The sequence below is a fragment of the Anastrepha obliqua genome, chromosome 4 (genome assembly GCF_027943255.1).
Source record: "Anastrepha obliqua isolate idAnaObli1 chromosome 4, idAnaObli1_1.0, whole genome shotgun sequence".
NCBI lineage: Eukaryota > Metazoa > Arthropoda > Insecta > Diptera > Tephritidae > Anastrepha > Anastrepha obliqua.
The window spans coordinates 97298811-97315900 of record NC_072895.1 but is presented as its reverse complement, the minus strand read 5'-3'; the positions used below and the strand labels follow the sequence as shown (position 1 = coordinate 97315900).

The 17090-nt window shown below is 35.1% G+C and overlaps 1 protein-coding gene across 3 annotated transcripts in view; it reads left to right on the top strand.

Moving 5' to 3' along the window:
* The first annotated feature begins 190 nt into the window (after positions 1 to 190).
* Positions 191 to 17090, top strand: part of LOC129244771 (sterol regulatory element-binding protein cleavage-activating protein) — a 63024-nt gene continuing 46124 nt past the window's right edge. For 2 of the 3 annotated variants that reach the window (XM_054882601.1, XM_054882599.1), the window contains exon 1: positions 191 to 2150. In XM_054882601.1, coding sequence (XP_054738576.1) covers positions 1885 to 2150 — 266 coding nt within the window. In that variant the 5' untranslated portion in view covers positions 191 to 1884. The remainder of the gene's footprint in view (positions 2151 to 17090) is intronic. The other variant, XM_054882600.1, reaches the window with a different exon arrangement.

Sequence of the window (17090 nt, the reverse complement as noted above, 5' to 3'; positions counted from 1 at the left end):
AATCTTATTTTTATAAATACTTTTATATGCGTTGCTTTACATTTTTGTTTTATCTAAACATTTTTTAACAATGTATTTAAATTTGATTTTGAATTTCGGATTCAACTAGCACATCTGGCAGCCACGGCAAGCGAAATTTTTGCTCTTTCCGATTTGGCAAGACATTTGCTGCATTTCACTGTGTGTTCGCTGAAAGAACATTTTTCCGCTAGCGCGTATGTAAACATACAATTTTTTAATATATAACCGATTTGGATATACTGTTTGTGATAAATTATATATCTATATATATATTGAAAGCAATTTTTAGAGCGCGGGTGTGTATGAAAAATTAAAAGCTCAATACAAAAGTGCACTGTAAGAATTTTCACAAAAATATAGCAAAGCAGATGGTGATTAATGTCGTCGTTGAATGTCGAGGCCACTTGTGAAAGAATTTACATACATACTCGTATGTAAGCGCAAAAAGGATCGTTCAAAGTGGCAAAAGTAAGAAATTATTAGGCATTGCGAATACGTATGCAGTTCGGCAACAAGAATAAAAGTTTCTGTACGCCGTGGTCCGGTAATGAAATGTGCGTAAAAAAAAGTATGTTTGTGAACTATAAAGAATTCACGCAAGTTGTATGCCTTCAATTTGGCTTCGAAACGTAAAGAAAATACAGACTGGCAAAATAAGGTTATTTGTTGTTTTTCTTAGCGAATTGATGAAATAAAAGATCAAGATTTGCACTTCAGCAAGTAATCGACCAATCATCATATAACACCACGTCATTTTCGTCTTCGTTCGTATTTCTATTATCGCACAACAACGATTTTTATACATTCATTTAATTTTCCCACCATCCCCGCCCCCTTGAGAAGGAAAATTGCATGTGTCGGCTCCCAACCATATAGTATGTGAAAGCCACCGTAAACTAAAGGTCCAGAGGGTGGTGACAGTGCCAACGTGCAGGCAAATAACAACAAGCCATGGAAGTAAAATCATTAAATTAACACACATGCAAACGACTAGCTAATAACAACTGATTGCAGAAGCGCTGATTACGGCGACCGGCATGGTGATTTGAATTGATAATTTAAAAATATCAACGCGCATAATTTTTCTGTACTGCATGCTTGTGTTAGTGTTAATTTGTTAACAATAACGCGAACCGTGAAAATAAATAAGATGAAATTAAATGAAATTGAAAGCCAAAATAATAGCAGGGAGGAAGAAGCGCAATAGAGCATGAAAGTGTCATAATCCAATTGGAAACTGAGTGTACTGGTGTCAACTTTTGAGTGGATGATTGAGAGGTTGAATTAATTGTTAGTAGTGCATTAAGGAAAATGATTTTTGCATTTGCTTATAAAGTTTTTAATTTAAAAATCGATTGAAATAAGTTCAAAATGAAAAATAAAAATCGATAGTATCGTGGCATAATTAACTGGTGCTGCTGTTAATAAATGCATGCTATTGTTCATTAGTTCCGAACAGTGCAAGTATGAGAATACAAGTTTATACGCAATTAAATTAATAGTTAAGTTGCGTAATAAAGAAAAAGGTACGCATGTGTTTACTTTATTGTGTATAAAAGGTGTCTAATAGGTAATAGTAATTGAAAGCATTTAGGCCCTTCACAAGAATTTGCAACAACAAAAATGTACTACCATTTCTCTAAATAAACAAAATTTCGCGCAAAACCCGACAGTGTCGTGTAAACATCAGTCGCACGTTGAGTGAGTGAGTACATATGTCTTTAAATAAAAAAATAAGCAACACATTTTGAGGCGTTACATATCTACCGCTTCGATCAACTACCTACTTGTAGCCGTTTGCGCTGGCGATGACGCAGGCCGGTTGACAAGCAAACATACATAGAAGTTAAATAACGTACTAATATGCCAGCTGCTGACTCTTCCAAAGCATTTGGTAATTCGAGTTTATACAAATACACTACAATACCAGCAACAATGACCACAACATCCGGCGGAAGCGGTAGTACCAGCAACCTTAGTGGGAGTTCAGCACACAAACATAATACCACACCGAACTCGTCTGGTCTTCCTGATGCTGTTTCACATTTCTACTATAAACATGGACTCTTCCTCTCCAGCTATCCAACATGTGCCACCAGCATTGCCATTATGGCTATTTTACTGTCGTGGTGAGTGAATGCAAAATACTACATACCTATTGCAAGTAAATCAAGAAACTTAAACCAACCAAACGTTTTATATTCGTTTTGAATAAAGGAATTTATTAGAAAAAATATAAATAAAGCAAAAGCAAATGTTAGCTGGTTACGGTGTGAACTAGGTACACACGCGTTTTACTTTTTGACACAATGCTCTGGTATGCCACATGTTTGTATGTTCATATGTGTCTGCTTACATATAGTTTTTTAATTCCATTTGTCATGTACATGTATTAAAATATTTAATTAAGCTGAGCGCAGCGTGTGCGTTCAACAAATCTGCCAGCTGAAAGAGAATAATTTAATTTATAAACTGGCATACTTTGAAATGCCATTCATTCATTACTATATACATATATACATATACAGTAGATTCTGTTTTATGCGGTTTTGAAATAGTGCGGTTTTTTAAAAAATTAAAAAATGCATGTCTACCTCATCACAGATTATATCAGAAATGCCAACCCTACAAGTATGGAACCGCCTGCATCACCATCCAGATCAGACGTGTACATTTCCTCAAGTGACGGATGTGATTTTACGCCAAATCCTAAACGAATGCGCAACATGTGGGTATTGTCTGATTCTATTTCTGACGATGTACATTTATTTTTCGATTCTGACGTTTCTTAAATGGTCATTTCCATTGTGACGGGTGTGACCGTGTTACTGACATTTTTCGTTATAATTTTAGAATTTAAAACTGTTACTTAAATTAAAGGACACTAATCCCTGCCATGTGAATATTAAAGTTGTTTGATACCAAGTACATATTGAAAATACATCATTTCCGACCATAGCTGCCATTTGAAGACTGTGACGGGTGTGACCTTACATATTTAAGCTTTCAACAAAAATTTACTTTCATTGAAGTTTTTGTAAAATTTCCCAAAGAATGAGTATAGAAATGTTGGAGGAGTACATTGTTTGAAGTCTTTTTGGTTGTATGTCATACTTACTTTTCTAAAACAATCAAATTTTTCTTTAAAAAAAAAGCTTAAAAAAAGGGACGGGTGTGACCACTCTATGTGACGGGTGTGACCTAGTACGAAAATTCAAAAATTTTGCTGAACTAAACTTTTTATTGAATCCAATTATGAATAAAAACACATGAAATAACATTTCATTTTTTTATTCGCTATCATTGACATCACAATACTCTAGACCTGTATTTTTCAAGGAAATTGGTTTAAATTCAGATAAATATGTATAGGAAGCATATACAGAGACCGCATCTGCTCTTTTAAAGGCATGCATTTTTTGAAGGTTCTTTACCATTTTAACGCTTTCCCATCTTTCGTTTAAGAAAGAACTATTCTAATCGATGTCGTCTTTTGATGCGTAAAAAACATTGATCTTATTCAATTTGTCCAGCGGTATATTCATAATACATTCTCTAGCTTTAATGGCTGTCCATAATGCTCTTTTTACTCTTGCCCCTATACCATCTACTGCGCCTTTACCATGGCCTGTAGCGAAAAAATTCCATGTCACTTCTAACCCAAAATCCTTAGGAGCATGACATATGTTGAAAATGTTAATGCAATAGCATATTATATTCAAATATAACGGGGTTTGGTCAATAGTCATAAAGGAAGAACAAGAAAATGTAAAATAAAGACACATCGTAAAAAAAATGTAAACTCACTTTTCAGTATAGGCGAAGTTCACAGTGTTGCCAAACTTATTAAACTTAAGGCAAAAATATAGTTTTTGATTTTCCCATATATATTATTCTCTGGTAGACATTATTTGACTGAATTTAACTAAAAACAACTAAATTAATTTTTTTCTGCATAGGGCCGTTTTAGGTGGAATTTACCAAATAAAGATATAATTTTCAAAAATACATTTTTTTGTTTATGCGATTTTATTTAATTATTTCAGATTCGTGCGGTCTATGGAACGTATCTATAGTTATAATATGGGACTAGTACCCTTTTTTTATGCGATTTTATTACATTTAGTTCAGATTTATGCGGTTCTTAGCACTTTTAAAAAGTATCTATAGTTTTACTATAGAACTGGTAGCTTTTTTTACGCTGTTGTTTTTATGTTGTTTCTTGCGGAACCTATGTATGTACCGCATAAAAACAGAATCTACTGTATATATATTTTTTTTATTTTATTTTATTTTAGGAATTTAAGAGTTTGCTTTGCTATTTAATGTTATTGCGATTTCATTTAAAATTTCAGTATAATGCTCATAAATTCCAAGCAAATTAATAGCCTGTAATGGATTTTCGTCTTAAAAGTGAGCCTAGTTTGTGCAACAAATTAGTAGCTGTTAATTCTGTTAATTGCATGATTAAGTACGATAGAGAAAACCTTTAATTATGACGGAATCATGAGCCAAACATCTGATATGGCATGTATGTATCTATGTACATGTATGTACATATTTAAAACAATATTAAAATTGTGTGTACATTAGGGTTCCTCACCTTCAAAAATTGAGTTTTTTATAAGTAAAATTAGTTTTTGAAAAATTTTTTTCCAAAAAAGCACTTCAAATGATAGAAGAATTTGGGTTGGTGTCGAAATTCTGTATGTAATATACAAAATTCTAAAAACAAAATTCTGCTTTTTAAAATTCTGCTTTTTTAAAATTCTGATTTTTTAAAATTCTGCTTTCTAAAATTCTGCTTTCAAAATTCTGTATTACAAAATTCTTTATTAAAATATAATGTTAACAATGTTAAAGAGGTAATGTAATTATTTAATTTATTATTATTATTATTTTTTATTATTATTCGAGATATTAAATGAAAAATAATAATAATAATAATAATATTTTTTTCTTCAGTTTCGATGGAATCCACAGTATTTTTGCGTAGAACTTCTTTTTGCGTGGGCGGCCTTCGGCCGCGCTTCAAAAAAATAACCCTCATCAGTCCAACTCCGGCTACGCAATCCACAGTATTTTTGCGTAGAACTCCTTTCCGTGTTAAAACCATTGAGGCCTTCCAGCCTTTTTTTTATTCATTATCTCGAAAACTAAGCGAGATATCAAAAAATTTTACTCCTTCATTTCGTTTTCTTTTGTCGAGTTCTATAAGAATCCGCCATAAGATTGCGGCGCCACGGAAACAGCAGAATCCCCTCGTACATATGTATGTATGTACATACCTACATTAATTTTAATTATAGTTGATAACAGTTATACATTGGTAAGTACATATGTTTGCAATCAAATATTACCTGGAGCTGAGAACTTTGACTCTCTTCTTGTATGACGAAAATCGCAAAACTTGAATAAAGCAGAATTTTTCGCATTAAACATGCAGAATTTTGAAAAAGCAGAATTTTAAAAAGCAGAATTTTAAAAAAGCCGAATTTTTTTGCAATTTACAGAATTTTGTCACCCAGAATTTTGTAATACAGAATAATCAGTCCGGTTCACGTAAATCTTAAAATATTTCTGACAATTTTTGGCAGAAGTGATAAGGGAACCCGGTGGTGTAGAAATTTAAAAAAATCGATTTTTTTCGATATTTCGAGAGTATAGTATTTTAAGAATATACTACGAAATTTTCATGCGGAAATTCCCAATATTATAGCTTCTACAGCCCATTAACTACGTAGAGAGCGGTCCGCGCGCTGCTCATGGGTCAAACTTTAAACTTATTTATGTTGAAACGACTTTTTTCAACCGAATCACTTGAAATTTAATTATGTACGTTGTTCACAACATGTATGGCTATCGACGGCACTAGAATCATAATTTTATTTAAATAATTTCCTATTTTTTACACAAAAAAACTAGTGAAAAAATACCCGATTTTACGAACTTTTTTTCAAAAGCGCGCCATTTTGTCAATTTTTAATTTTTTTTCGATTTGTTCTACCATAACTGCACTCTCTCTTGAATTTTATGTTTCAGATGAGTATAGGTCTCGAAATTACTTACGCCGTCCGGGTCCGTTTTTTCGAGAGAGTCATCTTCAGCGGCATTTTTATAATAATAAATATTATTTTTCAAATAACAAATAAATTTTTGCATGCTCAATAGATGTAGTAATGAAAACGAAAAGTTGAAATGTCGTTTTTTTTTTTTGTGTGAAATTATCGTGCTCTAGACCACCGGGTCCCCTTAAGTTTAGCAGCTTTGCACATAAATAGAAAAAAAATATTAACGGAATCAGTTACTTACTAGAGGCACTTACAAATCAAACCGTTCCACGTAAATATTAATATTTTTCCGAAAATTGTTGACGGAAGTCTTAAAATACAGCACATTTTATATTTCCCATTGAAAAATCTTGCCTATAATTTTTTTTTGTGTGGGGTGATGCACCCTAATGCGCAGGTATACTCGTACATATGTATATGCAAGCACGTATTTTGTTTCAGTCCCATTTATCCATCATGCAACAAATAGTTTCAAAACAAATTAGTAGACTAGCTGGTGCCAGCTTTGAAATTATTATATGAAGAGCTAATTGTGCACACGTGAAACCTTTGTGCCTTATAATGTACACTTGTAATGCATACACGTTAGTAATAATTTGAAATAATATTTAGTGAGTGATTGTTTGCTAAGTGGACTCAATAAACCAAAGGTTAAGTTCAGAACTAATGCATTTCTCAAATCTCTAATTTTTAGCTGCATCACTAATGGAGAAGTTTTCCCCACGCGTAATGACAGTAATAACTTTCCTCCAGTTGGAAAGCAACTATTTCCATAACTACTTGTATTAAATATAAAAAAATAACTGCCATTCGTAGTCGGTTTAAAACTGTAGGTCGCAACTATATTACATACAAATAGGAGGAGCAGCTCCCCAAAAAAGGGCGTAAGCGCCAATTATCTATTATATCAATTATATCATATGTACATACATAACTTCTGCTCAAATATGAACGAAACGTTATCAGTAAAACGGTCCGCAGATGACATATGGCAAAAATAATTTTTTTTGTTTTTTTGGTAGGACTGTTATAAGCTTACATGGCAAATTTCAGCGTGATATGTCACATAGTTTGTTTTCTGTGCTACTGTAAACAAGTCAAGCTCGAGTGTGTTCTTCGAATTCTCTTTTATGACTTCAATTGTCTCAAAATGTTTTCCACGGAGCGGCAACTTGAGCTTGGGAAACAGGAAAAAGTCACATGGAGCCATATCAGGCGAATACGGTGCTTGCGGAACGATATTAACATTATTTTTGTTCAAATAATCGCGAACAAGACGTGATGTGTGAGCTGGTGCATTATCGTGATGCAAGAACCATGACTTGTTGTCCCACAATTCCTTCCTTTTAAGACGAATGTTCTCGCGCAAACGCTTTAAAACGTCTAAATAATATTCAGCGTTAACCGATTTTGCGATTTGTGCGATTTTCAATTCACAATTTCCTTTACTTTTCCGATGTTTTCGTCGTTTACTGATGTTGCTGGACGACGTTCATGAGGCAAGTTTTCAACCGATGTACGGCCCTCTTTGAACGATTTGTACCACTGGAAAACACGTGCACGCGATAGAGCAGAGTGCCCATAGGTTGTCTGCAACATTTTTAAGGCGTCTGAAGCCGAAATTTTGTTGGAATAACAAAATTTCAAACAAATTCTTAACGTTAAATTCGAAGAACACACTCGAGCTGGACTTGTTTACAGTAGCACAGAAAACAAACTATGTGACATATCACGCTGAAATTTGCCATGTAAGCTTATAACAGTCCTACCAAAAAACAAAAAATTTATTTTTGCCATATGTCATCCGCGGACCGTTTCATTGATAACGTCTCGTTCATATTTGAGCAGAAGTATTTATGTCCAGAGTGTTTTTTCCCGAAAGTAGTATGATTTTCGACTTATTTGTTCATTGATAGTGACCACAAATACATTTTATTCATCTTCAAGTTATATTTGTACAAATATGCACATATACATACATACATATGAATGTACAGGGTTGGCCATATTAAACTGACCCATGTGATTATTAAAAAAATATGGAAAAAGAAACATTTGTTTGTGTTTCATTGTGAAAAACATTTAATTTAGTTCAAGGAGATTCGTTTACATCACTTTTTGAATATGATATCGCGCAAGTGGTCGCCCTTAGCTCGTATAGCGTAATGTGCCCGTTTTTCGGCGTTTTCCATAGTTTTGGCCAGCGTCTCGGCCGATATGGCGGCTATTTCCCGTCGGATATTGGCCTTAAGTGCGCCTAGTGTCTTTGGCTTGTTGACGTAAACCTTAGATTTCAAATAGCCCCAAAGAAAAAAGTCCGGTGGCGTCAAATCCGGTGATCGTGGCGGCCAGTCAAAATCGCCGCTTTTTGATATCAAACGGCCAGGGAACAAAGTCTTCAATAAGTTGACGGTGGCTCGTGCTGTGTGTGGTGGTGCGCCATCTTGATGAAACCAGAAGTGCTCCATACCATTTTCACGAACAATCGGCATCACAAAATCGGTTATCATGGCCCGATAACGCTCTTGATTGACGGTCAATGGTTGGTGTTGACCATTTTCAAAGAAGAACGGCCCAATGACCATATCAGCGCAAATGCCACACCAGACTGTAACTTTTTGGTCGTGGAGAGGTACCTCTTCAATAATTTGAGGGTTTTCAGTGGCGTAGAAACGGCAATTTTGCTTATTTACGGTTCCGTTCAAGGAGAAATGGGCCTCACCACTCATAATGATTTGATGCCAAAAATCATCATCAGTTTGGGCCATTCGGACGACAAAATTGGCATATTCCAAGCGACGAGGCTTATCGGCCGGCAACAGTTGTTGATTTAGTTGTATTTTGTACGGGAATATCCCCAAATCCAAACGAATGATACGTCGTAGAGTGGTCCGAGGGATGTCCAACTGAGCAGAACGACGATTACCTGACGTTCGCGGCGATGACTCGATACTGGCTCGTACGGCCGCGATATTTTCGTTAGATCGTCTTGGCCGCTTTTTATTTGGACGTCGGGTATTAGCCACAGTGCCGGAAGACAAAAATCTTTTGTGCATTTGCTTGATTGCGTTCTTTGACGGCGCACTTTTCACTTTATTTTTTTTTCTCCACGCACGTTGCGTTTTTACAATCGAGAAGGAATTTTGAATGTACAGCTGAACAATTTCAGCGCGTTCTATTGGGGTGTACTGTTTCATGGTATAAATCTCCTTCGACTGACGCTTCCAACGCGGTATGTCATTAGCTGATCTGAAATTACAGTAAAAAGTTATAGGGTTACTCAATGGGCCAGTTTAATATGGCCAACCCTGTACATACTCGCACAGTCATACATATATGCTTATTAAAGATGAATGTAAGACTTATGTATTTATGTACATATGTCCTATCGCGATCGTAGTTTGTATAATCTAATGGAATTTTTTATGAGAAACTAAAAACAATTCAAGAAGTGATTGATTTATTTAACCTAACTCAATATGGCGGAATATGTTAAGTTCCACTTTAGTTTATACATATACATACATACATAGGCATACATACATATGAAGGGTGTTTTTTTTAGGTGCATGAGAACTATCGGAATCAATAACTATGATTTGGCTGCTGTTTCTCAAACGGCAAACGGTGTTGACATTTCTGTACAGTAAAGTTTGGCAAGTCATCGTGAATCGTTTAACTCGAGAGCAACGTTTCTAAATTGTTGCAATTTACTTTGAAAAGAAATAAATCTTTTCGCGAAGTTCATAGAGCGCTGGCAGCATCATCGATTCTTATTGCTTTCGAAATGAGGAAGTAGCTGCCGTTACGGAGAAGGGCGAGCTATATCGAGCCATGCTGACTGAATTTTTGTTTTCAAATATTAGTCAACTAAATATCGACGACATTTGGTTCTGACAAAACGGCACAACTTATCATACAGCGCGCTTAGCAATCTATTTATTAGACTCAACGAAGGGACCATGTAACTTGTAAAAATGCTATGAAATTATGTATCAAATTATAATATATTACAAAAATTTCATTCCAATATTTCTCTGTTGTATTATCATTTTAAAAATATCTGCCGTTCGGAGTCGGCTTGAAACTGTAGGTCCCTCTATTTGTGGAACAACATCAAGACGCACACCACAAATAGGAGGAGGAGCTCGGCCAAACACCTAACAGAAGTGTACGCGCCAATTATTTATTTTATTTTTTTATTATCATTTTAAATTTTCAAGCTCAGAAAAAATCACTCCATACATATAATCATTACATACATATGTAAATAATGTGTAATGAATGTCTGACCGATCGTATATTTACAGATCTAAGGGCGAGTTTGTTTTGTTCAATGACTTTCAATCTACCAGACATAATGATTATTTAAAATATGAGAAAAATGTTCCTATTAAAATATCCCTTCATTGCTAACACTTGAAAAGCGATGAACGATTTTGATATTTCACTCATAGAAGTGATATTTGCTCTATTCTGTCGCAGATTAGGTACGAATTGTCGAGATGTCGAAGAAACTCGATTTAGTGCGTAGTATTCGCTCGTTCACCCCAGAAACAACACGAAATTTGTGACGCTTCGCATTGCAGTTGAAAAACACCGATTTCTCTGATTAACCCTGTGCTTGTTTTTCCAATTGGAGTTAGAACATTTGAGGTGAATAACCATTGAATTTCGTTAATGGACTGTTGTACGAATAATTGTTGTGTCAGTAAGGGGAAATCTTATTTTCGGCTCAGATCTTTTCATCGGCGATTGCTTTTATAGCACTTGATGGCTTTCAAGAATAGTGCACAATATCTTCTATAGATTAGAGAATTCCCTTCTACAAAATTAAAAAAAAAAAATATTTGGGGTAATGACGTTCTTTAAGCATACGAGCGATATGATTTGAAGCTTATAGGACTATTTGAATCTATTGGCTTACTCGAACAAGCGAACAACTATTTCAGCACTGAAAAGGAGCATCTAGAGTACTATTTATGACATATAACTTTCAAAGGTACTCCGGGATAACGTACTTCAGTCATCCTCTAAATTATTATCCTTCATTATTGTCATAAAGTTTTCCTTCTCTTTCCTTACCACTCGTATAATTACACGCGTATAACTCATATAACCATATACCTTAAAAAACGCCCTGTATATAGCAGCGGATATAGAATAATTTTCCTTTACTCGGAAAGAATATATACATATTTATTTTTTTTTTTTTTTTGTATAAAAAACTGCAATGTTTGTAGTTCACTTAAAGCATTATTAAATAAGTACGTATTTGACGTCACAGCACGTAATTGTTTTTAATTCTACTATTGCAGCCTAGTCAGCCTCTCGTAAAATACTACTTTTATTCTTTTTCTATAAGAAAAATCAAAGGCAATGACTGAAAGGGCAAAGTTCCACTGCATAGTTATAGAAATTTACCGATAGTGGAATTGGTTTCCATTTTACACCAGCCATGTACATATACATACATACATATATACTAATCTATGTGGATGTACCCTGCAAGGAAAACTCTCCCTACCAGTTCGCGTTGGTTCGGTTTCATGCAGCTGGGAAATTTTGCAAGGCTTTGTTTTAGTAGGGAAATTAAATTTTGTGTCCTATTTGTGAAATATTAATAATTTATTTATATCTTTTTAAGCCCCAGCGCTGCCAGACAAGTAAAGGGTCTTTCAAACGTGACGCCTAGGTGTCAGTAGTGAATAATTTCTAGATCTACAATTTTATTCGATAGAATAGCACGATAAGTTATTAAAACGTATAGCGTTTTTCAATAGGTGCGCTTCAACTTTTTTCTGATAGGGAGGGCGAACGACGCAATATTTTTTATTTTTCGCTTGTCATTTGTAAACTTCATTAGTATACATTTCATCATGGAACGCTACACACTTGAGCAACGATTGCAAATCGTGCAAATTTTGTATGCAAATAATCGTGGAAATTTTTTATGAAAATTTATAAATTTTCCAAAAAATCATCTTCAGTGATGAAGCTCACTTTTGGCTCAATGGCTTTGTCAACAAGCAAAATATGCGTTACTGGGCAGAAAGCAATCCACACGTGATTCATGAGGCACCGTTGCATCCCGAAAAAATCACTGTTTGGTGCGGTATACATGCCGGCGGCGTAATTGGCCCATATTTTTTCGTTGACGAGAACGATCGCCACGTTACTGTGAATGGAAATCGATACCGCGACATGATAAACGATTATTTTTGGCCGCAATTGAATGGTATGGACTTAGACGACATGTGGTTTCAACAGGACGGGGTCACAAGCCACACAGCACACGCTACAATTGATTTGTTGAAGAGTAAGTTCGATGAGCGCATTATTTCCAGAAATGGGCCGGTCGAATGGCCGCCGCGCTCGTGTGATTTGACGCCTCTAGACTATTTTCTTTGGGGTTATGTGAAGTCATTGGTCTACAGTAACAAGCCGGCGACGATTTGTGAGCTCAGAGCCAATATTGAACGCGAAATTGCTGGAATTTCGGCCGATTTATGCAAAAGAGTGGTCGAAAATTGGGTTCAACGATTGGACTTCGTAAAACGTGCACGCGGTGGTCATGCAAAAGAAATCGAATTTTATGCTTAAATGTATATGTTCAAACTCGATAATAAAAAAAAATTAGTTAAAAAGGTCAAACCGTTTGTGTTTTATTCAAAAAAAAAGTTGAAGCGCTCTTACTGAAAAACGCTTTATTATGGAAATCGACCATTTCCTTAAGATCCACATATCGCCAGCTTCGTTATTTTTTTTGGTGGAAATCATCGTCCGAATGAGTCCACAATTCAAATGTTGGTGAAAAAATTTCAAGAAACTGATTCTGTCGAGGATAACACTGGCCTGGAAGACTGATAGACCAGAAACTGGACGCTCTGTTGAATAGCCTTTAACATCGATATTTCGGCGATCTCAACAATTAGTAAATCGGTTGTTTGGTGGGTTTTACATGTACAGGGTCCGGCACTCGAAGTGTAACCAATTAAAAAGGCCACAATTTTTGTTTGGAAAATTACTTTTATTCAATTCAAAATAAAACATGTGTGAAAATACTACAATATTAAGAATCAATTTACTTTTGTTCGATATGACCACCTTTTGCCTTGATATGGCCTTGAGACGGTCCAGAAACGAATCGCAAGCTGTCTTGCCGGTATTTTGGCCCACTCGCCGACAATAGCTTTTTTCGAGTCTGGTGAATCTTTTAGTTCTGAACTTGCTCTCCAAAATGACCCAAAAGAGAATAATCCATCGTATTCGCGTCTGGTGAATTTGAGAGTCATTGTGTGGACGTCATGAAGTTCGGAACGTTGTTCTTTAGCCATTCTTGGTTCACTCGAGTCCTGTTGAAACGTCCATGGTCTGCCACCGAAATGTTTGTCTGCCCACGGCTTCAAAGCAACCTCCAGAGTACTTCTCGATAATATTTCGTATTTACTTTGACGCCAGGCTCGATGAAAACGATTGGAGAGCGCCCAGGGGCCCAAACCATTACCTCTTGCGTGTTCTGCCTCCTGGTGGCCAATCGATGACTCAAATTATCGTATGAACAGTCGGTCAAATAAACCCTATCCTTTTGAGAGTTTAAAAATTGCTGAATTTGAAACATTTTCTCGTCAGAAAATGCAACGTTCGGAAATTGACCGCTTTCGACCAAGCGAAGCAACGCTTTCGCTCTATCAAGTCTGACTTGTTGCTGCTTTGGTGTGAGAACTTGTAAGGCTTGACTTTGAGATAATTTTTCAGTATGCGGCGGATGCTACAGCCAGATATTTTCACTTCTTTCGCCATTTGATTGACACTTCGTCGGTGATTTCGCTCAAGTCGCTTCTTCACTTTTTGAACCATTTCACGTGACGTTGCAGTCTTTTGATGACCATTGTAATGAGTAATGGTGCGATAAACAAAAACTTTATTTACTTTAAGGTGCTCGAGCTCACGAACAATCGCTGGTTGTGATTTTCCAGCCAAATATAATGCAATCACACTATTACGTTTGAAATCCATTACTGATTTTCTTTTTTCGCGTTTACTCTCGGCAAATATTTATTTTAAAACAACATCTAAGCGCGTCTTTTGAAAAATCTTTTACTATAAACGAAATCAGTCATATTTTACATTTACATCTAATTCTCTTTTTACACGAATATTTTTAACACGAGTTAAAAGGAACAAAATATATTTTTTTACACGAATTGTTTGGTTTTAACGCGGTTTTCAATATTTCATGGATTTTTCTTCAAGCTAAAAGAGCAAATAGAGGGAGATTTTTCGGTGCATGCACGAAGCGTTTAAATAGTCTCAGGAAAAGTCTTTGAGACTCGGTAGATTTTGCTCTCGCCGTTTAATAATTTATTTCTTATAATGAACTAGCAAACCCGGCCCCCTTCGCTGGGCACACTAAAATAGAATAGATATGGTTTAGAACAGAAAATATATGATTTTCATATTATTTATTTCTTTATTCTTTATTCAAGCGCTTTGCCATAAACAATATTTTTTGTTTTTCTATTTGTTTTTGAGTAAATATAAAATATAAATTGAAAATCAGGAAAAAAGAAGATTGTTTTTAAATTTCAAATCAACGCATATGAATAACTAAGAAACAATCGTCTTTTTTCCTGATCATCCATGAATTTTTCGTTTCAATTTATATGTTTTATTAAGCATTGGAGCACGAACATATAATTTCATTCGGATTTCACATTAAATTCTCAAATTTCGTAAGAAATTATTCACTGTTCCAAAATCCACTCCAAAAAAATTCACAAACAATTTTTACATGTTGCACTTACGTTTTTTCCTTATGGCGTCCAAATCAGAAAGAAATATTGACACATTGTAACTCACACTGTCAATTTGACAGTTCAGTTCCGCCCCAAGCGTTAAAAAAGTAAGCGACATTATGGCTGGTTCAAAAGTATGCTGTACCCGTTGCCAGTGCTCCGAATTACAACCAAACTTTACGAAACCCATTTTCAATACTTACTTAACAATGTGTATAAGTTTGGTTTAATTCGGTGCAAAGACCACGGGTCCACGATTTGGCATATATTTCGAGACCCTAGTCATCAATAGGTATGAAAATTACCCCGTATTAAAGCACTTATCAACAGCTTTCATTTGATATCCATATTGTACAAACACATTCTAGGGTCCACGTTTTGGTCTCTATCTCGAGACCCTAGTCACGGAGCGGCATGAAAAATACTCTGAACTAAAGCATTCACCAACAGCTTCCATTTGATACCCATATTGTACATACACATCCGAAGGTTACCCGGGTCCACGTTTTGACCTATATCTCGAGCCCTATTTCCAAAATAAAATATAATCCATGTTACTCGTGGTTGATGTAGCTTTCGAATGGTGAAAGAATTTTTAAAATCGGTCCAGTAGTTTTTGAGCCTATTCATTACAACCAAACAAACAAACAAACAAAGTTTTCCTCTTTATAATATTAGTATAGATTTAATGAAATAAAGTGAACTCTAAAAAGAATTTTTTAATATTTTTTTCACCAAATTCGCTTTTTACACGAAATGTTTGGGAACGTATCTATCGTGTAAAGAGAGAATTAGGTGTATCTACAGTTGCTCGTTTTATTTGTGTATTCAGCAGTTAGACGGTCTAGAATGCTGCAGAAATGCAAAGTATTTTGTGACAGCACACAATCTATGGGATCAACATATGACCACCATTGGAATCATTGAGGACCCGATTTGCCTGTCTTGCTTGGAGGAGGCGGATAGCACTGAGCACTGTGAGTATCCTGCTTTTACTAGAGCAAGACTGCGAATTTTGGGTTCCGATGTAATGAGAATGAGTAAAATTCGTTCCCTCAAACTGGAGGATATTTTGTGATTTACCAAAGAATCTGGAAAATTCTCACAGATCGAACTACCTCTATTTCTCTATTCTATCCTATATTTTTCCTTCCGTTTCGTTTTATTCCAGACGAATCCATACAAGGTGATGGCAGTAGTACAAAAACAAAATTTGCGTATTTTTCTTTTCTTTTTTTTTTGCACGTATCGTGTTTTTGCAATTTGGTGGTTTGAATGTCAAAATTTGTAATGTAAACAAACACGAGAAACAACAACAAAAAACAGAGCTCTAAAAATACACAGGCATTGAACATGATGGAAGAAATAATGAGGTGGCGCCTATCATGGTCCCCTTACTTTGCGCTTAGCGAGTTTGACAACTAGTTACGTGATTTTAGCTCCAGTATGGCCAGATTACCATTTTCGTAACTTGATTTATCATTTTTTTTTTTTTGTTATTTTTATTATTTTGTGCCTCGGAGTTTTAGTTCTTTCTTCATGACATTTTTCTAGTTGTTCTAATTAAAATATCATGTTTATAATTTTGTAAAATATACATTTTTTAATAATTATTTAAATAATTCACTCAGTTTTATTTAGCTTTACTTTTTTTAACATCTGGTGGCATTGCCCGCGATTGCAGGTGTTGTTGGTGTTCTTCTGCTTTCGGCAGTCAAATCTCTCTCTCGCTACTGCAGTGTTGCCTAGCTTTGGATATAAAAACGCACTAAAATGCCCATTCAAAGAAAATAACCCAACAATTTTTTATTGAATCACTTAAAGAACTTTGTATACGTGACAAATTGTCTTTAAAATGTGCGTTTTCTTAAATAAATATGTTATGCTTATGTATAATTTAATTTATGAGTTTTTTTTTTTTAAGCGAGACTCTTTTGTTAAGGGAACGACGTATTTGCTTATTTGAGGTTATGTAACTAGATAAGGTACTCTTTTTGTAAAAATGTCAGTATGGTTTCTTTAGTGTTTTCGGGTATTTTGTTGCTTATTTTTATAATGAATACACCTGTTGATGCCCTATGTCCCACTAAGGATTGATGGCCGGAAGAAACGATTACACCTCTATGGTTTTAATCCGCATTCAATAAATTCAAAGGCTTTTTAAAATGTGTAAAAAGGTTTTCAATCTTAAGAAGAGTTG